Source organism: Talpa europaea (assembly GCF_964194135.1).
Source record: "Talpa europaea genome assembly, chromosome: 8".
NCBI classification, from domain to species: Eukaryota; Metazoa; Chordata; class Mammalia; order Eulipotyphla; family Talpidae; genus Talpa; species Talpa europaea.
The window spans coordinates 81,819,222-81,846,423 of record NC_140075.1 but is presented as its reverse complement, the minus strand read 5'-3'; the positions used below and the strand labels follow the sequence as shown (position 1 = coordinate 81,846,423).

General features: G+C 38.2%; 1 protein-coding gene across 1 annotated transcript in view; it reads left to right on the top strand.

The window, feature by feature from the left end:
- Positions 1 to 10,498: 10,498 nt before the first annotated feature.
- Positions 10,499 to 27,202, top strand: part of MAP4K5 (mitogen-activated protein kinase kinase kinase kinase 5) — a gene marked incomplete at both ends in the record, with an annotated part of 90,873 nt that continues 74,169 nt past the window's right edge. The window contains one exon of the mRNA XM_084240033.1: positions 10,499 to 10,606. Coding sequence (XP_084096159.1) covers positions 10,499 to 10,606 — 108 coding nt within the window. The remainder of the gene's footprint in view (positions 10,607 to 27,202) is intronic.

Below are 27,202 nucleotides of genomic sequence, written 5' to 3'. Positions count from 1 at the left end.
GCTGCGGGCGGCGGGAGGGTCTGAGCCCGCGCTAGGAGCGGTTCGCTCAGACTCAGAGGATGATGCTGTGGCGCTGGTGGGAAGGAGTGGGGAGGAGAAGGGAGGAGAAAGCAGATGAACCAAGCTCAGCATCACAAACCCGAGTTCACACAAATATCAGCGTCACACCCTCCCTACCTCAGCCCACCTCCAGAGTGTGAAGACAGTGACAGGCGAGATACTGCAATATTTTCAAAGGGAAACTCTCTCTCTCTCTCTCTCTCTCTCTCTCTCTCTCTCTCTCTCTCTCTCTCTCTCTCTCTCTCTCTCTCTCTAACAGCCCCCTCTTACATGCAAAGAATTTATCAGCATTACAAGTTACAGAAATCATAAACCAACATATGCATTATTCTGGATTTCAAATACCTGTTTTCTGGAACCGTTAAAGCATTAGTACGAACACTTGTAAACATTTTATATAGCCAAACAAGTTAAATAATCTGCATCTACCAGTTACAATTTTCTCTATTAGAAGCATGGACAGGGTCTCCCTGATGGCGCAAAGGGTTAAGCACTGCATTATGAAGCAATCGGCAGCCTCTGCAGCACGAGTTCGATCCCCGGTCGGCCAGGGAGCAACCCACATGGCGAGGGCTGCTCCCCTCAGCAGTGTATTTCAGTCAGTCTGTCTGTCCTGTTCCCCACTCTGTTTCTGGTGGATCTTCTCACCCCCCGCATCTCTGGCCTGTCCTCAGTTCTTGTAAGCATGAATAAATAAATCTTAAAAAAAAAAATAAAAGCATGGTCATATTAGTAAAGAAGGCTTCATAGGTTTTTGTACCCTTTTATTGAACAGGCCTGTTTTTAAAAATTAGAATGTCAAAATTTAGATCAAGAAGATCAAAATAAATGCCAACTAGAATGGTCATAATCTGTAGCTAAATATCTAGTAGGCAAAATTTCCCACTGGGTTGCAGAGATAAAATCTAGTTAGAATGGCAAATTTTTGACATAGAATCAACTACCTAGTCTGTGTGAGATTTGACAGTCATAAAGGTTGTCGATGATTGTGAATAGAGAGCAAAAGGCAATATGTACTTTAAAAAATATTTTCAACTTCTCCCTTTTCACTAGTTTCTTTATACCTCCAAACTTAGTTTTCGGTATCCTAGAAATGTTACCGGGACCCAGCTGCCTCAGTGGTGGGAGCCAGCAGCAGCAGTGGTGTTCTTTCACCCCGCTCCTTCACCACAAGTCAGCTGTGGTAGTTGCTCCTCAGAGACCAGTAACTGCCATTTTGTCCGTTTTGGCAGTTGATCCTCAAAAATCTTTTATGTAACAGCAAATTTCCCGGATTGCAGAATGGACCAATCAGGTGCGAGCTGTGAGCTCATTGGTGCTGAAAGGCCCAATCAGCCACAGGAATGAAAAATGGCCCAATCAGGCTTGTGGGTGGGGCACCCCGAGCGAGGAGATAAGCCAGGGTCAGAGGGAGCTGAAGGAAAGACGCCCGCCCCCTGAAGTGGGGAGAGGATGCCAGTCCCTGAAGAAAAGAAGATGGTTCCAGCCTCCGAAGAAAGAAGAGGAAGACTCCCTTCGTGGCCTCTGAAGAAAAAGGAAAATCGTACAGCAGCCGACCTCCTAGGAGGGAAAAGAAGCCAAAGACTTCGGTCAGAGACTGGGCCTCTGGTCCTGTCTCTGACATTGCCTGAGAGGAGCACCAACAGCCCCGGGCCTGGTGTCTCAAAGAGTTATTAGTTGTTGGTATAACCCGACAACTCACAGAGAGCTGTTAACACTGAGTGTCACTGACACCGCTTCTGAGGGGCCAGTAGTGACCATCACTACTGGCCCGTGCTGTCCAGCACGCCTGGTGACCGGTGGCGACCGCCTGGGTGAGACAGCTGGCCACTTGTGGACATGGTGAGCTCTTTGTTTCCCGTTTGTAATATAAACCCCATGGTGGTTGTTCCTGAAGCCTGAGGTCTCTTGCAATTGTGCGTGCCGTGAGAACCCACAGACGGTGACCTGCTCTCTTATTGGGCCCTGTCCTTTGTGAGGCTATTGCCCACAGACTCCTATTGTGTGGGTGTTGTATCGCGATAGCCCTTGGTTGTGGTTTTTGGCCTTTTGGTGTTTGGGGGCTTTTGGAAGGCTCTCTGGTCTCAGAGCCCAGGCAGGTGGATGGCTGTTCCATCCTTCCATCTGGCCTCTTGCCTTGTTGCCTTCGAGCCCTGTACACCCCTGTTTCAGTAACACTGTCTCTTCATGTTATTTGGCCCTCAAGATACATCATCCCATTCCTCATACATTTGGTTGTTGCCCATACTACACCAATCAGTTCTGCCTAGAAGATTATGTTCACATCTTAATTTCCTGATCCACGACCTCTGCTTATACCTCATCAACTTCTAACTCTGTTCTCTCTATTTAACTCAAGATGGCTTTCAGACAGGACCTGCATGTTAATAACATATGTGGAATATAGAGAAAACAAATAGTCAAAACCAAACCAACAACCCTTGATTTCTGACTCCAAAACTGAGACAGGGGAAGGTAGCAGGATGGGAGAGGGTGCCCGACAAAGCACGGTGGAGGATTATTGGGACTTTGGTGGTAGGCATGGTGTGAAAACATACATTTATAGATATTTCGACCTGTAACCCCTAAAACAAATACAATTATGTAACCAACTTTACCTAAATAAACATTTAAAGAGAAAAATAATATATTGGGGTGGGGGGAGATGAAAACAGTATTTATGAGGATGCAGAGATGTTCCCACACATATACTGCTGGTGGGAATATAAAATGGTACAGTCATTTTGGAAAAAAAATCTGGTAACAACTCAAAAAGTTAAACATAGCGCTGCCTTATGGCTTAGTAATTCTACTCATAGGTATGTACCCAAAAGAAATATAACTATATGTTCACACATAAAACATACAGGGAAATATTCAAAACAGTGTTATACATAATAGCCAGGAGTAGGAAACACCTAAATTCCAAATAACTGCTGAATGATAAATAAAATGTGACATATACATACACAAGAATATTATTTTGTCATAAAAAGACTAAAATATTGATACATGCTACAACACGGATGGGCCTAGAAAACATACTAAAAGAAGCCAGTGAGAAAGATAACATATTTTGTAATTCCATGTGTATGAGATGTCCAGAACAGGCAAATCTATAAGAGACAAATAAGATTAATGGTTGTCTAAGGCTGCAGAGGATGGGTGGGAGGCAGGGGGAAAGGTGGGGAGTGTTTACCAATGAGCTTGAGGACTCTTTCTGGAGTGAGAAATGTTTTAAAATTTATTGTGAAATCAATGAGCACAACTCTGTGCATACGCTAAAAATTGCTGAATTATACAATTTATTGGTGAATTGGTAACTTGGTGAATAAGGCTGTTTTTAAAAAGACAAGTTCTTTTATACCTGAAGGAGTTAGAAAAAGAAGAAAAAGCAAAGCCAAAGAACAGTAGAAAGAGATAATAAATGTTAGAGTAGAAACAAATGAAATAGAGGTTAAAAGGACAATATTCATTGGATCGATGAAACCAAGGAATGGTTCTTTAAAAAGATAAACAAAATTGACAGAGCTTTAGTGAGACTCAACTAGAAAGAAAGAGAAAAAAACTAATAAATAAAATCAGAAATGAAAGAGAAATTACAACATAACAAAGAAGTACATGTGGACATTCATATGACAACAAATTGGATTCCCTAGAAGAAATGCATACATTCTTAGAACCATACAACCTTCCAAGACTGCATCAGGGAGAAATAGAAAATCTGAAAAGGTCTATCATTGGTAAAGAAATTGAAACAGTAATTAAAAGTGTTCCAAAAACAAAAGTCCAGCAACACATGGCTTCATTGGTGAATTCTATAAAACTTTCAAGAAAGGTCTAATACCTATCCTTTATAAACTCTTCCAAAACACTGAAGAGGAGGGAAATATCTTTTTAATTTAAATTTTATTTTTATATTCCCATACAATTGCAACCCATGGGAGGGAAATATTTCTAACTTATGTAAAGAGGCCAACATTTCTTTGGTTCCAAAAAAGCAAATTTATGTTTATTTTAAATTAGAAAAATATATAAAAAGGCATTCTTCCATTGGACTTTAGTACTATAGATCCTATTCTTCTTTACTCTTCTGGGATATTATTCCATAGATTATTACTTCTCACCTGTACTCTCAATTATACTTTTCCATTGATCATTTACTATGTTCATCTCCTCCATCATAAGAAAAGGGTTTGCTCAGTCAAGAGTTTCTCAATAGTTGATGTGTCAACTTAAAACCTCCTTTCATAACTAGCAATCCTAAAAAAGTACTTCTGTCAGTGAGAATGCTCTTGGCTGTAACTCAAAATGGCTTATCCACATTTACTATCATATAAGGACATTTACTATCATATAACAATTTGAATACAGTTTGTTTCTATGGTCAACATCAGCTCAACATCATCATGACTACATTAGCTAGGGTAAAGATTTGATTGCTGTAAAAAACATTTACAGTGGTTTAAAAGAGACCAATATTTCATTTTCATGAAATAATCACAACATAAGCCATCCAGGGCTAATATGATGGCTTCAAAATGCCAAGGAAACCAAACATCATCCTTAACTTGGGGCTTCCTTTAACAAAAGGACTACATCTAAGATGACTGCTCTAGCTTGGGTATTCACATCCACATTCCAGCCAGGAAGGAAAGAAGCAGATAATCCATTCTAAGGTCGCAACCCAGAAGTTGCACATTATCACCTCTACTTAAATACCATTTACCATTTCCTACCTCGTGGATAAACATATCATCTAAACTAAGATTTAGGGAGCCTAACACTAAAGAAAGGAACATTGGAGGATACCAGCAGACTTTGCCAGAAGAACCAAGGTTTTATTCCACCATCTTCAGTGTGTTGGCTCAATTTTTAATGTTTGCGCCTCTCATGGTACCCTAAATGGCCTCTGCCATTCTAGTCATCAGAGGGAGATAGTCATGCCTAAAGACAGAAAAAGGCATGTCTAAATCTTGTGTATCTTGTTAAAGGTGAATAAGCTTTCCTGGAAGAACTCCAGTGCACTTTCCCTCTGTGTCATTATCCAGAATTGACTAAGCCTAAACCATATCTTTAACAAAAGGAATAAGTCTAAGTCAAGGTTTATATTCTAGGATTGAGGGGAATATTAGTCTCCTCTGACAGACATGATTACTTGAAAAATTACAGTTGTGATAATGAGTGGAGAAAGAGGAGAGAGGAAAGCTGGGTAGCTTTTAAGCTACCCAGCTTAAAAGGCCCAAGTGACCATTCTAGCTTCCATTTTCCCTTTTATACTATTACCATCTCTGGTGAGGTGACCCAAATTTTACTCCCGTACATATGATCCAAGTCCTTAGTGTTCTTTTTTTTTTTTTTCCTTCAGGGAACATTGGTTTACATTGTTGTTTGTGTTTTAGAAGTTTAGGATCTCTCTCTTCTGGTACTATCACTACATAGCACCCACCACCAAAACACCCATAGTCCATGGGCTCCCTCCCCACCTTGCTACCACAGTCATGAAATCATCTGATTAGTTTGATGAAAATTGAAAAGAGGGTTACATTCTAGGTTTCAAGTCAATAGCTATATTCCACGTGCTAAGGGTTGTGTTGACTTGCTCTAGTAAAGATTCCACACGTGGAACTACAAATATGATTGCCCATCTGAATACATTTTTACACTTTTAACAATCCAGAATTCCCCAAAACTAACTTGGCTGTTGTATGAGTTAAAAGGGAAATACATATCTTTAAGAGCTTTAATGGTAACACTAACTTCTGTAATTCCCCCACTGAGTTTCATTTTTATTTCTCTACTTTGACAGAGAGGAGGGATTAACTAAGGAGGTATCACTTGACCCTTCCAATCACAATAGCCCTTGCTCCATATATACCTAATATAAGAATTATGCTACTAGATGAATTTATTCCCTTATATATTTTGGGTCTGGAAAAATAACCCCAGAGGACTCTCCAGGCCCACTATACCCAGAGTGAATATAGGATAAGTGACAATTGTCAGGATTTTCCACCTTCCCACCATTAGCATTAATGATAGACTCCTGTGGTCCTACATGTGTGACTGATGCGGACTTCCGGAGTAGGGTGTGGGCATGCATAGGTGGGCACACCTGGGCTGAGAGAGTGGGCATATAAGGGCAGCATCATGGGGACGCCAGTAGTAGCAACGGCAGCAGAAGCAGCAACAGAGCAGCGGTGATAGCAGAGAAAGAGAGACCACGAGAGAAAGCAGAGAGCCCAGAAAGAGTGAAGACTTGCTGGGGGCTCGGAGGCCTGCCAGCATCCTGGCCCCTTGGCCCCCCGGCCTGCCGTGTACCTGGTGGCGACACTACAAATGATGTAAAAAGCTCAATAAAAGCCTGAAAAAGCCACCAAGGGCTCCAGGACTCCCCTTAACCCATCTGCCCAATCATAGAGATCCTTCTGTGTGCCTTGCTAGCACTACACAGTGTATTTATCTGAATGAAGGCTGCACTCTGATCACTGGAATTTTGGTGGTATTTTGAGACTGCAAGGATTAGTGTCTGTTAACTTCCAGAAGGTTTGGGAAGTTCCCATTCATCAATTCAGAATCACTCAGGTAAAAGTAAAAAAATGCTCTGGGAATTACCTCAGGAAAGATTCACTGTTTATAGCTGGCTGCACAGCAGGATCCTTCCTGGAAGGAAGATGTCCTCCTGATTACTGGAGTCCAGGTTTGTAAACTGACCTAAGTATAGGAACTGGGTAATAAGTCTTGGATCTCATTGCAGTGACTTGAACTAGGTTTCTGCTCATCAGACCTAGAATTTTTTTACTTATAATATGCATTCAGTTCTTGGATGATCTCTGAACTGTCTTAAATTTCATCAGCAAACATCTTTTTAAAATAACTGTATTTCTTCATCAATGAAGAACTTCCCTGATAATTTTTAGAACGTTGGAAAGAAAATAGCTTGACTTACTCTTATTACATTAAATATTGAATTACTGGTATAAACAACAACAACAAAGATGAAAAAACTTGACTTACTCTATCTTAAATATAAATTTACTGGTATAAACCAACAACAAAAAAAAGATGAACTATTTGGAAATCCAAATCATAATGGTGACAAGTGACTTTCAACATTCAATTGCATTCAATTGATTTATATATTAAAGATCTGTAAAGCAGTTACAACTAGTTTATGTTGGAAGATTCATCAGGAGGTTACATAGTTTAAGCCTATATGAAACATAAATGAAAGTTATTGCCCTCATGTTCTGCTCTGCTATACTGGAAAGTTTTATTAGCCATTTGTCTTGGATAGTAAATTGCTAACCTTACCTATGTAAAAGTTAAACATGTCTCAATTTTTTTTTTTTATTTAGCCTTGGCTAAGAATGAAATCAGAGGCCACAAATTACAACTGGCCTTTTACTAAAGAACTTTGAAAGAACTACAAAGAACAGAGCAAACCATTATAGGTTATGTGGATTAAAGTGGAATACACTGTATATTTTTATGGAAATTGAATTTTAATTTCTTTACCAACTATGCAACATTTACCCCACCAGTTATAACTTCACTGATTGTTTAAATTAATTCAGCAAATATTAAAAAAATATCTTTGGACCACCCTGGTGGCGCAGGCTGTTGAGCACAGCACTATGAAGCTGTACACAGTCTCTGCAGCCCAGGTTCGATGCCCTCCCGCTGGGGAGATACCCACATGGCCTGGCAGACCTCTCCTCTCTTGCCCACTGCTCCCCTCAGCAGTATATTTCAGTCAGTGTGCCTGTCCTGTTTCCTGCTCTGTCTCTAGTGAGTCCTCTCACCCTCCCACACATCTGGGCTATACCCCGGTTCTTGTATGCATGAATAAATCTTTAAAAAAATATTTTAAAAATCTTTTAGATTCTTTTGGAGTTAGCATAAAGCAAGTGGTATTTTCTGTATATGTATTGTTGTATAAGTAAAATAATGATTATAGCAGACATACTGTTTAATCACCACATAGAATCTCAACTTTTTTCATGCTGTCCACATCTGTGTGGATGGTGAAAGCACGACTGGCTACATAAAATATCTGCACGCCAAGGTCTCATTGAAGCCTTTGACATCAAACTTTTTATTGCTGAATCTATATCCATATTGCCAAACACAACCATAATCATTGTGTTTAAGACAACACACTTGAAGGATTATCAGAGGACATTTATCCTCATCTCAAACTGCGAGTTCAGAGTTTCCAGTTTGTGAAGGTTCATGAGGTAAATCTTTCTAAAATCTTAGTATTAGGAAAAGTTGTACTTTGCTCTCCATCAATTGGTTCATTGTGGTCTCAACTCTATATAAAGCCCCTGCTGTAGCCAATTCATTGCATTGTTCCAGTATCCTCTTTTCTTTTTTTTAAAGACATATTTATTTCCTCATTTACTTATCCTTATCTTGTTTTGTATTATATAGACTTTGCTGCCTTAAATTCTCTGCTGGTAAGAATAAAATTCAGACTCGAGAAAGGATGAATGATTACTGAGTCAAAATAAAAAAAAATGAATCTATAATAGTAAACAAGTATTAAGATACCAATAGAACATTTGAAAAAATTTTGAGTGACTGAAGCCAAAAGTATGTGCCCACCAAACCAAGTGCCAAAAAGCTTTGAAAGAAGAAACTGTTCTTCAACCATTTTTTTTTCAGTGCAGCAAACACATAGGCTTTGTCCATACTGCATGTAAGTCTGAGCTTACTTATGTCCCTAAATAAGTGCTCTTTGTGCATAGAGCACAAGAAAATACATATATTCCCTGTCCTGGTAAGGTGTGAATTTAATTTCTACATTATACAATTGAGTAGAGTGGTCAACAAAGAAGTATATTGCCCAAGAACAAAATTGATTGGATGCTCAAAGTCACATGCACCATCTCTAAGTTGCTCTTTTGTGATTTTTCAGTCACTAAATGCAGTGGCTGCGTGTTATCTGGCTTTTCTGTTCAAAGCTCTGTTGGGCTCTAGAAATAACTTTGCCAGGATACATACATCTGGCAACTTGATTTCTATCTTCAGAACAAGGAAACTGAAGCTGTGAAACAACTTGTGAAATACCAGGCAAATTGCTTCCCTGAAGTCCTGCCCAATAATCTATTCATTGTGAGCTATCTTAAAGCCTCTTATGTTTGATAACCTTCTTGATAATCCCCCAAATTGTTTTGTAAACACTTTCTTGGGTGTCACATGTAGATCCTCTTCAAGTCGCAGGCAAGGATACTGAGATACTGCCAAACTCGATGTCTCATCTCAGGGGTAGAGTCAGAACCAGGTTGTGGTCTCTGACTTTTTTGGGCTCTGCACAAGTCTTGATCCATGAAAGGTGCAATATCCGCGGTGAGAGACCCCCGTGGACCCAACAAGGTCACTGAGGCTTCCCGGGAATCCAGGTTTTCCGAAACATCTCTGGAAAACTCAGTAGAAGACAGGTTGTGCAGGTGTGCCGTGCAGTTTCAAACTGGTACCACTGGGAATGGTTTGCAAAACAGGAAGGTGCAATAGGGTGTGGCGCGGCTTAGTTAACCTGGCACTCCCCCACCTCCTTCCCTGCAGCCCCGCGGCCAGGTTACTTCTGGCCCTGTGCCCTCAACGTACCTTTTCCGTGTTGAACTAGGCGAATTGTGTTCCAATCGCCCTCGTGCGCACCTTCTCCCTCTACCCGTCACCCTCTAAGTTTACCTGACGACTCTGGGGACGGTTTAGCCGAGGCCCGTCCCCCCTCGCAATCCCAGGGTTGTCCCTACCCTGACAGGGTGCGCAGCGGAGTCCGGGCCCTGAGAGGACGCGGCCGGTCGGGGGGCGCGGCGGCCCGGCCGGGAGGGTGTCGTGTCGCGATCAGGCCTCAGGGCGGCACTCTGGTCGCGCGGCCGGTGCTCTCGGACGGGCCGCTGGGCGCCGACCCACGCTGACCGGGAACGTGTCTCCCGGTGACGCAGCCCCGGGTGGGGAACGTGGTGCGGCGGCGGCGGTACGCGCCTCTGCCGCCTGCGAGAGGACGTGCGGCGCGGCGGCCGGCGGCGGCGCAGGATCCGGAGCGGCCGGGGGCGCCGGCGGAGAAGCGGAGCGCAACAAAGAGCGGGGCCGACCCCCGCAGGTACGGAGCCGGCCGGGGGCCCGGCGGGCGCGCAGGCCGAGCGGGCTGGTCGCCGGCGGCCGGGGCGGGGAGAGGCCGCGGCCGGAACGGGGCGACGGCGCGCCGGGGACCCTGCCAGGCCCGCCTCTCCGCCGCCCCCCGGCGCGGAAGGGAAGGCGCCGGGCCGCGCGGGGTCGTCGCCCGCGGTGCCGACCCGCCTCTGCTCGCCCCTCTTGCAGGCGGAGCTGCGGACCGAGGCTCCATGTTGGGAAGCGGCGCCGCTCGTCCTCGTTAGCGGGAATCGGGGCGCCGGGGGCAGAGCCGGCGGGGGCCGGGCCCTGAGCGAAGATGGAGGCCCCGCTGCGGCCTGCCGCGGACATCCTGCGGCGGAACCCGCAGCACGACTACGAGCTCGTCCAGCGGGTGGGCAGCGGCACCTACGGAGACGTCTACAAGGTGAGGCCGGCCGCGTCCCGGCGCCGTCGCCGTCGCCCTCGCCCCGCGCGGGGTGGCTCGGGGCCGGCCGCCTCGGGGGAGTGCGTGCGGGGTGGAGGATGCTTTTGTTACTTCGTCGTGGGGGTGGAGAGGCCGGGGTCCCGTTTACTCCATTCAGGCCACCTTCTGTTCGTTGCTGCCCTAGTCGCTGCCAGCCAGCAGAGCTACCCTTGCACTGGGCAGCCCTTTCTTTTTCTCTCCCCCAGTGGTGGTATAAAGGCCTTGTAACGCTTACTTGGGGTTTTGAAGGGAGTTCGAATCTGATTACGGACTTGCGCTTTAGGATGTTGTAAGTCTTAGCATGGAAAATGCTTTATGGAAGACGTAGACTTAAAGGAATAGTGGCATTCCAACATTTGCTTTTTAAAAGAACTTTCTTAATGAATGAACTTGATTTTAAAAGTTGTATGAAATTCTATCTCAAGCTGAACTGAACAGGGTTTGCTACTGGGTCACAGACATGCACACAAACATTATCCTGTATGGAAATATACTTTTCCTGGCAGAATTTTCATCATTTGATTCTGTTTGATGATTTTTTTTTTTTTTCTGCTTTAACAGTTCCTCTCTCTGGGATTTAATAACCTCCCATGACCCAGAGTAGAGAAGAGCTGCAGTCTTTTTAATTGTGCTCTTTGTATTAATTGAGGGTGAGTTACTCTTAATATGATTTTTTTTTTTAAAGTCACAGAGGTTAACCTAATTCCCTATATTCTCTGAGTTCTTGAGGTATCTAGAAGAGATTATTTGAGATTGTCTTATAGTTTTTGTGCTCTGTTCTAAAGAGAGAATGTTAATGCGACTCGTATGGGTATATTGATAGAAATTTCCTTTAATTTTTGCAACAGCTTTGTTTGACTTTAATTATGATACATTACCCATTATTCCAAACAACACTGCATAGAGCTGAAATGACCTTGTGAGGCATGGATAATCAATGAGTAAGCTTCTCTGGGTTATGTTGTTTTGTGCAAATGGCAATATGGAAGGAAAGAAAATATCACTTTCTACTTTTCTGCTTTTATATAAGGCCTATCCTCTGCATTAGTAAATAACAGCTCAAGGTGATGGTATTACAATTCTTACACTGTCTGATTCTACTAAGATAGACTGTCATGGATAGGCATTTTATTCATTTGACAGGCATTTGAATCTTCTGCATTAGGCACTGTTCCAGGTATGAGTGTTGTATTGTGAGAAAGATCCCTGCTCTTGTTTTGTGAATACTTTGGAATTCAAAGTGGAGAATTATAACAGAATCTTCTTTTTCTTTATGAACTACTAGAGGTAGTTTATCTTCAGTAACTTATCATGGATTGGACATTTTTGGAGTGCTTTTTAAAAAACTGAAATTCCATTTTGCCTTCTCAGCCCCACTTTTTAATCATTTTGGTCTTATGATTCACTATGTATTAGACCAGTTCACTACAGATCATTTTACTAATACAATAGTCTAAATTCCAGTTCTTGTATATTTTCTCTTTTCCCTAGTATAAGAAAAGTTAAAAAGAATGTTTTCCCCACCAAAATCTCAAGACCTCCACCTTTTTTCTTTATAGATATAGCAACTAAAGCAACTATCCTGAGCAGGGTTTTTTGTTGTTGCCAGGGAAAGCAAGGGGTTATATAAGTGGGGCAGCTAATGACTGCCTTTCACCCTGTAGCCTTCGTGCTTCTCTCTGTCTCTCTTCCACAGCTCCTAACCAGAAGACCTAAGACAATATCATGCACCGCCTTCCTCCTCTCCCCCACGTGACCCCCTTCCTTCACGTTCAAGCTCCCTCATGCTTGTGTATGTACTCACCCATACTGAGCCAGCTTCTGACTCCTAAACATTTTTAATATATTAGGGGCTCCTTGTCCTTTATTTTCCTTTGTTCAGATTACCTAGAATTACTTTCCACCTCTATATTTCCACCTGTTATTCTGCTTGTCCATGAAAATCTTAACTCAGATGCTCCTCCACGGATGTCTCCAACTTCATACTACTCTTCCTCCTCCTTACTTCTGTTCTAGCGATGCTATCTTCTTGTTCTTTCTTAAATATAAGCATCTTCCCACCTTTGGACTTTTGTTAATGCTATTTCCTCTGCTCAGAATGTCTTTCTTCAGATAGCCACATTACACCCTTACCTCCTTGCTTTTACAACCTTTCCATCATTCCAACCCCCCCCCCAAAAATGCTATTTTAATAGTCCATCTTTTTTTCCTACATATTTTTTTTCTTTGCACTTTAGCACAGATAACGTAAATGTTTTACTTACTTTTTTTTGTTTATCATTAACATACTCCACGAGGGCAGGAATTTTATCTGTTTTGTTCACTTCTCTATCTCTAACCACCTAGAATTATGCCTGGCTGAGAGTAGGTGCTTTCTAAAACTGATGAATGAGTGACTGACTACCAGTAATTCAGTCTCCTAGTTCTCTGGCTTATGCTTTTTATGTCTCAGCACTATGTTAGCATTTAATATTTTATGTATGCTTGTAATGCCTATTACAATATCCTACATATTTACTTTTATTACACATTTCAATTATTTGAATTCCCTAGAAAAACATTTCTGGAGAACTATTTTATGCACATCTATTTTCAGTGCTCGAAGTCCTGCAGAATTTTGTCAGCTTATATTCTACTCTTTAGTATGCCCAAAAACATGTGACTTATAAACTCTAGTGGTGAAATTTTTAAGCTCAGGGTAGTTAGAGTAATTTTGCTTTTTATATCTGTTTCTGACGAGCTGAAAATCCTAGAAGTATTAGAAATACTTTCTTATTTACTTACTATTATTCTTATAAGCTACAGCTTTGGTTTACATTGCTGTTTGTGTGTTAGAAATCTAGGGTCTCCCACCCTCAGGTGCTATTACCACATTGCACACCCCACCAAGACACCAACAGTACACCACTATAGTCCATCGTGCTTCCCCCATACCCTGTTTTTGCCCTTCCCTCTCCCCTTATCCCTCTGGGAGCCTCATTTCTATAGTCAGCTTTCTTCATCAGGCCTTTTAGGTTTCTCTATATTCCACATATAAGTGACACCATCTGCTACTTGTCTTTCTCCTTTTAGAAGTATTTTCAATCAGTGATATAAACTAATAAAATATTTACAGTGAGGAGTAATGAGCATAACTTAGTTACACCTAGTAAGATGTTAGCCATACTTAAAAAAAAAAATACATGAGATATTTTTATGAAACATTAGTTTTAAAAGGACCATATACTTTGGAGATTTTTTGTGAATTAATTTCTCTGTTCTTCAAAATCACAGATCCTCTCTGAAGCTCCTGTCTTTCCTCAGAATCCCCAAGAGGGGAGAACTCAATCTTAAACTGTTTCCTGGCTGAAAGTAGAAGAACCTTGAGATTCTTTTAGATAAGTTGTGTAAATGATTGAGGACCACAGTAAATGATGCAAGGGAGGAGAAACAGAGAAGAAAAAGGAAATATGATGGAAGATGGATGACAGATTAAATTTTAACAGAACAAACTTTATTAATTTATTGTAAATTTTTAAATCTGCTAACAAGAGGAGGAACTATGGAGATTTAGTGTATTATCTTCTGTCTACAGTGTTCTAGACAATTGTAATGTCATGATGCAGTTCATAGTCAACAGGTTAAGCCATTTGGGTAGTCTTTATACAAATAATTATATCAAAATTGTTTCTAGCCTAGAATCTAGACAAGTTCTAGGTATCTTTCTTGCCTTTTGTGGGATATAAATTTATTTATTTATTTATTTTTTAAAAAACTATTTTATGCATTTTTTTAAATTAATTAATTTATTTATACAAGCACTGGGTACAGTCAGAAGCGCGGGAGGGTGAGAGAATTCACCAGAGCCAGAGCGGGGAGCAGAGCAGGCAGACTGACGAAGTCCACTGCTGAGGGGAGCAGCGGGCGCGGCAGGAGAGGTCTGCGTGCCATGTGGGACCCTCGCCTGGTGGCTGGGGATCGAACCGGCGCTGCAGAGGCTGCGGGCAGCTTCGCAACCCAGTGCGTAACCTCTGTGCCACTGGGGAGGCCCTTGTGGGATATAAATTTAAAATGGGCAATCCCATGTATTTTTTATACCCATATTGCTTTTTCTAATTGATTATTATTGATTATTACATTTTTCTGATTGAATGTTACATATCAGCTCCGGGGGATAGGAACAGATATCTCTTACTTGAGAGATAGATGCTCAGTAAATATTTGTTGAATGACATTAGTTGTAGAAATTACCCTGAAATAAGCACAGTTAGTAATTTAATATGGTTATTTCAGACCTTCCCTCAATGTTTTAACTAATGTTTCTGAAAATGACTTTTATAAAAATTGGAATCATGATATGTCTCTTATACTACTTGATTGGGCTGAGCAGCATTTCCCTTGGTCATTAAACATTCTTTAAAAATACTATTGTTGAAGAATTCTTTGAATAAATACTCATCTAGTTAATTATAAGTTTTATATTGTTTCCAATTTTTAAAACTTTTTTGCAGGTATAAAATTGTTTTGAAACCTGTGTCATATAGTCTTATCATGTCTGTTGGTTCCTTTATATGAGTGAGCAGGGTCCACCATGAATGCCTTTTTTTATATGTGAACTCTCTCTCTCTCCCCCAGGCCAGAGGTCACAAATATGGGATGGTTTTAGGTACTTTGAAGCATATTCCAAGATCCTGTTAATACATTGCAACATTTCTATAAGCATTCATTTATTCATGTAAGCATTCAAGAAATATTTATTGAGAACCACCTGTGTTACGGTATGGGCTGCATACACAAGAAAGAGAAAGTTCACTTACATTATGGAAATATAATTTAGTGAGGAAAACAGACATGTAAACAGTCATAATTTGGTAAGTTTTATAGTAGACATGAAGTGAAAGAAATGCTCAACTCTGTCTTTATTGGAGATAGAGGAGGGGAAGAGAGAAAAGAGAACCATGATGTGAACCAGGGAAAATTAATAGAGGAGGTAACATTAACTGATATTTAGAAGAATGCAGGATGATTTCCAGGGGAATGAGATAGGAGACACATTTCAGGCTGTAGGTATACTAGGTGCAGATACCTGGCAACTTCAGAAACCATGATGAGTTTTGAGGGAATCTGCATCTGCATTCCAAGTTCAATGCGACTAAACCTGGCAGAAATATCACAGATGGAGAATGCAGGCTATTTTTTGGCAGAAAAGGACCATATATTAGAGCTCATATGTCATGTCAAGGATTTGGACTTTTTCCTATAAACTGTAAAAAAAACATTTTAACAGAATCTCTCAATGTGTTGAAAATGGATTAGACAAAATTGTAAGAAGTTAGAGACCAGTTATTGAATAATCCAGATAAGTTTATGCATGCTGACATCTAGGTATTACTACTGGATATGAAAGGAAAAGATGGATTTGAGACATATGTAGAAGGTGATCAAAATTACCTATTAATCGAAGAGGGAAAAACAAGTACATAACGGCATTTTTAGTTCTGACAGGAATGACTACATTGCTTCCATTAACAGAATTAGGAAGTACCAAATTTGTGGCATCTGGATCTTGTATTTGGTTTTGGATGTATGACATTGCATAGGTAGATATGTCTAACAGATGGTAGGAAATTCATCTCTGACCTCTGATGTTGAGGGATCTGGACTGGGGATACAGGTTTTGGAGTCATCATTTATGGGTGGTACCTGTGAAGTATAGGTGAAGTCACCCCAGGAGAGGAGGAGAGACTGTAGTCCACTGTGGTGGCAGAAAAAATTCTGTATTGAAGGTATTTGAGAAGAAATAAATAGATAAGGGAAAGTTTTTTTTCTAGAAATCAAGTTTCGAGAGCTCAGCTCCATTTCCTGCATCCATTCATGTTCCTTTCTACTCTGATTGTAATAAGGAAAATGTATTGCTCTACCAAAAAAAATATAAATTTTGTATTTTGTGTTATTCCTTTTTTTCTCCCTGCCCATAGAAAAATCTCAGAATAATATGCCTTTTAAGGTCCTGCCTATCCCAACACTCTAGCCATAATGAATTTTAAATTCTATCAATAATATGTACTCTACTCTCTGAATTAGGTTTTTGCAGGTACTATTTCCTTTTTCTAGAACACTCAGCCTCTTCTCTTTTATATATCTTCTCTTTGGGTTTCTTTTTATATTTTTGCTTGTTTTTTCTTCTCTTTAGTTGTCTTTTAAATACTGCATTTTTAAGGAGGGCTTTTCTGTTTCTTAGATAAGGTCATATCATTTTTTACCATAATATTTAACATTTGTCACTCCGTATTGCTCGTAATTGCTCTTCTCAAACTGCTTTAAAGCAAGAATCCTGAGTTTACCACTGAATCAGCTAACCCAGCTTAGTGCCTAGTACATAGTATGTGCTCAATAAATATGTTTTGAATGATTGAGCAACCTACTATGGAAGTAAGGGGAATGTAAACTATTCATTGAAGCAGCTTAGCTGTGAAGGAAAGAGGAAAATTGAAATATACAAATATTTGTCCTACTGTTTATATATTCTTTTTATTGAAACTGGTTGGTTACAGTATTTAGTTGTTTAAGTTTGTTTTATCACCCAAGTGACAGGAGGAATATGAGTTTAGAGAAACAAATTCTGAGAGTCAAGACAAAGAATTTGGGAGGATTTGGGAATTTAAAAGATTAGAGACAATAAATACAAGGGTGGGCTACTAGGCACCAAGATAGGGATTAAATTTAAATCTCCTTCCCCCCCCCCCCTTTCTCCCTCTTTCTCTTTTCCTCTGTCCTCCTCCTCTCTGAAGTAGAGCCTCCATTGAGTTCCCCTGTGAGTGTGGTTAGAATGAGGCAAACTGGAGAACGGGGAGCTGGGATAGAGCGGTGGGGTAGCAGGTGGACAGGAGTATTTCACATTGAACCAGTGTATATAGTGGGTGTCTTATGTGCCACTGTTCTAGGGTCTTTGGAAAGATCAGTGATTCTTGCCCTTGTGGAACTTAAATTCTAGTGTGGCAGGAGGGAGACAATTAACAATAAATGTAATAAGTTGTAAAATATGTTAGAAGGTGTTTAAAGATAGACAATGAAGAAAAAGTGAAACATGTTAAGAAGCATCAGGGTTGACAGGGTGGAGTGGGGAAAGACAGATTGGGGAATTATATAAGGAGGGTGTGGCCTAAATGAGAAGGTTAGATTTAAGTAGTGTCTTGAAGCAAGGGAGGGAGTTAACCAGGCTATATCTGGGTAATCAGGGAAAGTCTAAAGTATCCATCTTACAGAATCATCTGAACCTATCTCTACAGATAAATTGTAAGTTTAGGGTTAGGAATTAGAACTAAGACATGGTCTTTATCATCATTGCCTCTAATTGTCTTTACCATCATTGCCTCCTGATGCAGGAGTACAGGTCATTGTGATTTTAAGTTCAACAGTTGGGTGTGGATTGCCCATTCCTACATTAGTTTTTAAACAAAGGATACACAACTACTTTCACTATGACTTTTCCCACCTGTCTTCTCTGACCTTGAAGTGCTAATAAAATTATGATCCCAAGTTTAAAAATGCAAGAGAATGAATATATATGCTGTTATTTCTCATGCATTTGAGATCAAAACCTCTCTCCCTCCCTCCTTTCATTCCTTTCTAACTCCTTTTAACCGTGGTGAGTATACTCTACTTTCTGTGGCCTAGTAGTCTGACTTGAGAGACTACTGAATTTTCATATGGGGGTAAGAAACAGTGAATAACTTGGAAAAATAGGTTAGCAATGGAAAATAAATACTGTACTTCAAAAATCTTATTTGAAATTACATCTTTACTAAGCTAGTATCTAGCTTGTTAAAATCTACTTAATTAGATGTTATGTTAAATTTCTATGTAAGGTTACCGTGGAAATAAAATGTTTTTAATATTAGATGAGTGATACTCTTATGAATGTTTATAGTGTAAATCATCTGATTAAATTTAATATTTTTCATATTCTGCTTTTCATATTAGGCTTATTCTGTGACTGATTGAAAAAAGAACACAGTTCTGATGGTGATTGTGATGCTCTGGGCCATTGCTAGAGGCAAAATATTTAAAAACTCCTTTCTATGATAATAGAAATGCTGTGAAAATTACAAACTATGTCTTCAAAATACTTTCAACTTGGTGAAGATAGACATAGAACAGCGCCATGACTGGTGCAGGCAGACACGTATTGACTTGTAGTTACAACCTTAAATTTATAATAAATACATCTAGTATTCTAGATGTATTCTAGATGTATTCATTGGGTCATCATTTTCGCTTTAGTCATTTTGTAGTATTTTTGATGAAGTCAAATGGCGTAGAATGGAGATTGATGTAGACTTATTATAGTTTTGCTTTCAAAATTTATAAAAGTTTCACTTCTGAACTTTATAAATTGTGGTTTCAGATCAGATGCACAGGAAGAGACACATGAAACATTAACAAATGATGCTGCTTTTTTTAGGGCTTTGTTGTCAGTTTGAGAACTTAGTCCAAGATCAGATACTGTGTAGTAGGCACTTTCACTTGACTGTATTGGACAATTTTAAGTATTTGTACATGTTAGAATATTATTAGAAGGCTGTTGCTTTCCAGTTCTATGACATAGTATTTAAACTAAAGAGACTAGGGCCTCCCCTGGTGGCAAGCGGTTGAGCGCTGGGCTGCGAAGCTGCCTGAAGCCTCTGCAGTGCTGGTTCGATCCCCGGCCGCCTGCGAGGGTCCCACATGATGCGCAGACCTCTCCTGCAGTGCCCACTGCTCCCCTCAGCAGTGTGTTTCATCAGTCTGCCTGTTCTGTTCCCCGCTCTGGTTCTGGTGAATTCTCTCACCCTCCCGCGCTTCTGACTGTACCCAGTGTTTGTGTAAATAAATAGATAAATCTTTAAAAAACTAAAAAATAAATAAAATAAAGAGACTAGATAATCTTAGAAGAGGGCAAGATGAACTTAGGTTTAATGTAAAGCTTTTTGTTAAATATCATAACCTCTCACTGAGATTTTAAGGTGATGTGGGAAGCCAGGCTATCTTGGTGTATCCTTGAAGGTGTTTGGGCCTCTGAATCAAACTGACCCTCACCTTCCTACATTTTTATAAAAATGAAATCAGATTTAAATAATGTGATTTACAAATGTTTGTATAGCCCTTCCATGTATATTGTTTTCACCATAAACATAAGAGGTGGGTGGGACAGATGTGTTATTATGTCTGATTTACCCAAAGTAGAGCTTACTCTTTGCCCTAGATCTTACTGTTAGTAGGTGGAAGTAAGTGAATTTGAATTTAGATCTTCTGATTCTACTATCTCTGTTCTTTCTACTATACCAAGCTGCCTCAGGACTACATTTTTAAATTCATTGCTGTATACATAGCCCTTAACTTATTGCCTTGCACATAATTAGCTCTGTATAAATGCTGGTCAGCTGATTAGATGAGACTTGGCAGTCTCACTTCTCTGCTGTGAGGTAAGGGATTTTTTTGTACTGATTTGAATATGCATATAAGATTCAGCTCATAACTTCAATTTTCAGACACTTATTTTTGGTTACCACCCTTTTATTTTTCTAACCCATGTATTTTCCAAATCGAAGCCCAGGCTTGATGTGTGTGCTTTTACTAAGATAACTTAGCATAGCCACTCTTCTGTGCCTTTTCTTGCCATCATCTTGTTGAAACTTTAGACACCATCAGAACTGTGTTCTTTTTTAAATCAGTCACAGATAAGCCTAATATATATATATATATATATATAACTTAGAGTTTTTGTAACTTAGATTAACTTTGACCCATATACTAGATTCTATAATCTAGTTATAAATTAAAATAAAATAAAAATAAATTAAAATAAATTGATGCCGATTATTTTAGACAGATAGGATAGACTCCTAGAATTCTATAGCACTAGCTATTTACTTCTGGTTGCCTCTGTCTAAGGTAAACAGAACTGCCTGCGAAGGATGTGACTTCAGTTTTGTCTTGTAAACCAATGTGTTACTTTTCATACTCTTGTACCTCCATTTTTTGGTGGTGTATATTTTCTTGTACCTCTTTTTGTATCTATGACTTAATATATTTTAATATGCATAACTTACAATAAATTATTGCCAACTTTGGCATTTTAAACATTTTAGTGCCAGATTACAATAGATGTTAGAGATGCTCGGGTTCCTTGCTGTTTTTTCTTCTAGAAATTATTTCCTATTATTCTTTCTGCAATTGCATAAATCCATGGGGAGTACTTACTTTCTCTTTACCTCTTCCTTGTCTTAGCTTAGGTAGATTTTCCCATCTTTAATTTTTTATTTTATGCATTTATTTTAAAAATTTATTCATATATTTATACATCGTTGTTCATTTTTATACAAGTTTGATTTCTCCTCTCAGGTGAATCCCCATAAACTTACTGCCACCAAGACACCTGTGAACCAACAGTCACCATAGTCTCTTGTGCTCTTCCCTCCTCTGGGTTGATCCCTCTCCGGCCTCCTCCCCTGCTGAATGTGTCCAGTTTATAGTTTGCCTGCTAGTTGGGGTTTTTTTTTTAATCTTTAATTTTTTAAATACATCCTAAGCAACCTGTATTAATTTTAGAAAACTAGGACAGCAGAATAGGTGAAAATTTACCTGTATCTCCTTTGCTAAAAGATAAACATTGTTGTATATATCTTTACAGACTTTTAAAAACTCATTAAAGACATACACAGAGTATATTTTATATAAAAGCATAGTCATATAGTATATCATATAATATATAATGTAATATGTATCATATTGCAATATGTTATACATGTATACTTGATAATGTATTTTTAATAGTATGTCAGTTTTTCATGTCAGTAAATATATACATTTAATATTTGTATATGCCTTGTATCATAAACAAACATAATGTAGACTGTAGATTCTTGTGTACTAAAGTTAAAAACAAGAATACTTGAAAATATCCCATTTAATTTGTTGAAAAGACATGTCAAGTTTCAAAAACTAGTATTATGTATAACTCCTTTGGATTATAATATGAAATTGCATAGTTAAATTTCTGAAAGATCTTTTTAGTAAGTTGAATCTGTAAAGTCTCTGTTTAGAAGTGTTTTTTTTTTTTTTTTTTTCTGAAAGCCTCTTTGCCTTTCATTATAAAAGAGCCTGGTACTGCTTTCTGTTTTAAAAATCCAGCTGGAAAATTACAGAGTATGAACATTTGCCCATCAGTTCTTATTTGGAGAGAACAGAAAATCAGTCTTCAATTTGCAGAGTAACATTTAAGTATTTATACTATCAGTGGGAGTTATAGGTTTTTCCCTTTACCTGAAGATAGTCTGTTCCTATTTGGTACATTATTTTTTGGGTTTGGTAAAGCTTAAAAATTTTTGCATCTAAATTAATAAGAATAGGGCTCCTAAACCCCCAAAATGATCTACCAAATTAAACCAAACAAATGTTATACTTTCAGATGTGGGGATACATGTATTGCTTATATTATTTTCTTTAGTTTTTACTTCTATAACTATACATATATTTTGGTTTCTGCATTGTATAGCTGAGTATTACTCTTTTTTATTTGTAGCTGAATTTTAAAATGTTTCCTTTATTTATGTGGTTCTGTCGTTGTTGGTCAAATCTTCTATTGATCTATTTCTTTCTAAACCCTTCAGAATCTCTTGAGAAAAAAAAAATCAAGATCTCCTTGGTCCTTGTACCTTCATTTAGTTCTACTAAATTGAGACACAATATATTTGTATTGATTCCAGTCATTAAAATTGATTCAAATTATTTGGACATGTCTGTATACTTTAAAATATAATTTGTACATATTAAAATAAATAATTACTAGACCTAATTTTTAATGCAGTTTGAAATTTACTGACAGTTGAGCAGATAATACAGTTAAATTCTACATATAGATTCCCCTGACATTAACATCTTGCTTTTGTGTAGTATATTTATTGCAACTAGTGAACCAATATTGATATGTTATTGTAGTTCTTCTTTAGCTCACTGTGTAAAATGGCATTTTACAGCTCTGTGGATTATAATCAATACATAATAAAATGTATACACCAGTGTAGTTTCATAGAGATAGTTTTACCACCCGAAAAATCTCCCATGCTTCACCTACTCATAATCTCCTTCCAGATCCCTGGCAACCATTGCTAGGCTTCCTATTCTCTATAGTTTTGCTTTTTTCCAGAATGTCTTATACTTGGAATTATATAGCATGTAGCTTTCCCAAACTGACTTATTTCTCGTCTCAATATTCATTTAAGGTTCCTCCAGATCTTTTCATTAGTTACTAGCTCATTTCTTTTTATCACTGAATAATAGTCTGCCATATGAATATACTACTATTTGTTTATCCATTTACCTGTTGATTATTTCCAGTATTGGGCGATTATTTCCAGTATTGGGCGATTATGAATGAAACCAGCTATAAACATACTTCATTTGCAGATTTTTGTTAGACTTAAAATTTTTGACTTAATTGAGTAAATGCCTAGGGTTGGAGATTACTGGATCATAAGACTTTATTTAGCTTTGTTAGAAACTGCCAGACTGTATACGTGTTTTTAAGAATCAACCGAATGAAAAATCTGGAAAGATAAACTGCAAAGTGTTAATAGTAGTTACCTCAAGGGGGATGAGTTTGGGAGGGAGGGAGTCTGTTGTCTTACTTGCTTATTTTATGTTTGATCTTTTAAAAATAATGTTATTTTGCAGTCATTTTTTACAAATACAATTATTTTCTCCAAAGTGCTTTAAATTTAATAGATTAAAAAATTAGAATGGATCAACAATAAAAGAAGACCATTTAAAATAATATATTGTCATTTCATGGCACATCTCAGTTGTGGATGCTTATACTACTTTCTTTCTTTTTTTTTTTTTTTAAACTCCTGAGTCTGTTTAAACAGGCAGTTAGAAAAAAGGAGAGAGAAAGGATTCACAGATTGTCACATGGACAGTTTCTGTCTGTCCTACCCCATATAGCATTCATTAAGCAGAAACTGAGGTCCAAACCAAAACTGACAACTTCTCCACAGATACCCCACCTCACCAGTGGTTTAACTGCTAGACACCCCACCTCACCAGTGGTTGAACAGTGGCATTGCAACTGTTAAAGTTCAGCAGCTTAATTACCAAAAACCCCAGTAATTTTAACAGTTCGAAAGCCTCAACTCCCTCCCCTATTTCCCATCAACCTCCACTCAGGGGTGGAGCTTGAAAAGCTCTATCTTCTACCTTAGAGTTTACCTCAGAGGGTGGAGTCTAGAAAGTCCCACCTTCTGCCATCAGTTGGCTCTGAGAGCCACACACTGGCTTGGGGGTTGTTCCTCCTGTTTCTTTTGCAGTATCAAGCAAGACTTCCTGGAGGAGTTGATATCTGGATTGCATTCTGGACAAGTCTGAATTAACTAGACTAAGGAGGAGAGTAGGCAGAGGACATGGGAAAGAGAATGTACCAGAATGAATATAGTGTTTTCACACTAGAGATTGAGTCATTTGCTTCTGACTAATCCAACTAAAACCAGAATTAATTGTTCCAAACTTTTAGAGAAGCGTATTAGATCTTTTCATTTTGTTGGCACTTGTCTGATAATGTGTAATTGTGAAGTATAGATGAGTTTTCTTTTGGTTTCCATGGTGTGACAGAATGCTTGCCTTGATGCCTGTTTTACTTGGAAAACTAGAGTAATGAATAGTCTGAAGATACTTTTTTGTTCAAGTTGTATCAGCATCTATCACTGTCATATGAGTTAAGCATTGTATTCCTTACCTGAATTTTAAAACCTTGATGTTTCAACTGCCTGCTATCTGTGAGTGTTCACGTTGCTTTTTTCTTCTTTATACTTAAATCTTTTCAGTAAGTGAACTTCTATGTCCATAGATGTTTTTCTGTTTTCTATGGGATTCCCAGGAAATTTTTTTAATTATCAGTTGAGAAAAGGGAAATGAGGGAAAACCAGTAAATGAACTGACATTTGGTGATAAAAGTGGGTATGATCACTAGTTTATGATATAGGAGCTTAAAAGAATTAGTTGAGTCTTGTTATTTGATATCTTTAGAATCCTGTAAGATGGGATTTAAACATTTTGGGAGACTATTGACTTTTATTTGGTAACTTTTTTCACAATACTTGAAGTAAATTTTTTTTTATTCAAATTTAACTCAAAAAAATTATGTCCCTAAATTTTTAAATATGTAATAATTCACATGGTTACATTGAGCGTCGTCATAGAAAATAATTTAATGTGCAAGATGATTAATAAATTACTTTGTTAATTTATTTTCAACAAAATCACCCCCAAGATCTGTGAAAATATTATATATTTAATATCTTTGTCTAGTACCTGTTATATTTACAAAAGCAAAAGAGCCTTCTTATATATTAAAAGAAACAGTGAAACATTAACATCAGAATATAATTCTTGCATTCTTATTCTGATTCTTGTCCCTCCCAGCAGAATGGTCATGAACAAATCACTAAATACTGAGTTGTCTTTGTGTTTAAATAAATATAATTAAGAAAAGATGTCTTTGAACAGTCCTTAAGCTATAAAGCATTGCAAATATAATTGCCATCATTATCGCAGCATTTGTCTTCAAACATACATTATTTAATTCACTGAACAAGATTCCCAATAAGTCAGTTATTGTTTATTCAGTAACCTCTGGCCATATAGATTCAGGCTGTTCACTGTTCGTTATCTCACTGGCATGTGAAATATTGAACAGTGAACAGCCTAAATCTATATGCACATCACTTCGTATAACCAAAAGGAGATTAAAATGCTGAAGTCTTAGGAAGCCGAGACAAGACCTGAATCACGCAGAATTCTTTTGTTTAAGGGCAGGAAAGAGGAGGGAATAGGAATGATGTAAGACTGTTGGCTGACCTCTTGTTTGAGGAAGGGTAACAGTGGATGGGTGAATTAAAATGTCTGTTTTCTCTTCCTGAGATCCCTTGTTGCCCTGTTTATGACAGATGAGGAACATGTGAATCTCTCTTATGTTAAAAAATCCTTTCATTGCTGTCTGTTTGTGTCTTTCATTCTGTATCCCTCTCTCCTAGCCTGTTGTTTTTCTCATCTTCTGTATGTCATTTCTAAAAAAGTATTCCATTTGAGGCTCTCTTCCCTTTATTCTTTGTCAATCTTCTATTCCTCTCCTCTTTCCTCTGGCAATATGACTTATTTAATCCAATAAATTAGTGTAAACTTATGTTCCTATTTTACCATACACTTCTTATTTTAATACCAAATATGAATGTTCATATTTGAATCTAATGTAGCAGTGAAAGACATAACTTATTAAATTGCATTTCAACATAGGGTGTACCACTGGTTGCAGTGAAAATGAGCACTCATTATCAATGACAATATAATGATATGGTGCTTTTAGACTGTTTTCACAGTATCTGTTGATGACCTTAAATGTTCATATTTATATCCTTTGGTCTAGTAATGCCATACCTTAGAATCCATTTGAAAGGAAAAAAAAAACCTTAAATGAAGACTATGTGTAATGTCCTTAATGTCTAGCAGTAAGAGAGAATGATTATATGGACTATTTTGTACCCTTAAATTATATCTAACATGAAAGAGAACATAATCTACCTACTTACCTATCTACCTATGATAGAACTTGGCAGAGTAAAGATTTAATATCAAAGTTTGGTGAGGGTATAAATGCTTACAATTATTTTTTTATATGGCAGTATATCTACTTTAAGTTCATATACCTTTGACTTAGCAATTATGGATTGCCTTACTGATAAACTCTGATATATACTAAGATATTTGCAGTGATGGATCAAAAAGATGTACACATACACACACAATGGGATACTACTTAGCAGTCAAAAAAGATAAATTTATGTCATTTGCAGCAACATGGATGGAGCTGAAAGGAATTATGCTCAGTGAAATAAGTCAGAAGGACATAGAAAAATATTGGGTGGTTTCACTTATAGGACCAATATAGGGAAACTGAACTAAGGGTTAGAGGAAAAAAAATAAAGACAAAACTAGCAGGAAAATTACAGATCTGAGGCATACAACAGAGGAGGGAGTCAAAAGAAAGGTGGGAACAAGAGCACAAAGGACTGTGGTAACGGTTCATGGGTGAGGTGGTGATGGGAGATTTATGGGGATTACATCTGAGAGGAGAAATCAAATTTTGTACAAAAATGAACAATGATATAAAAAAAATCAAAAAAAGTATTTTCAGTGCTATTCATGGCTGCACAAATTATAATCTGCCCATGATATTTTTTAAAGTAATAAATAAATTGTAGGGATTTATCTGAAAGAAATAATCAAGACTACAAAGTTATAGCTGTAAAATTAATACATAGTTATCCCTCTATTTATAATTGGAAAATAATATTAAAATCCTAAATGTCCAGTAATAGCAGATTAGTTAACTAAATTATGTATCTTATCAATAGAAAATCAGGCAACAGGTAATTGTGTATCTTTGGTGTATTTTTCTTTAATGGGAAAATGAGCATACCTGTTTTATTGGAAATATTTTGTTCTTTAATTTTTTAAAAGCATGCTTGATAAGCAACTTAGTTAACA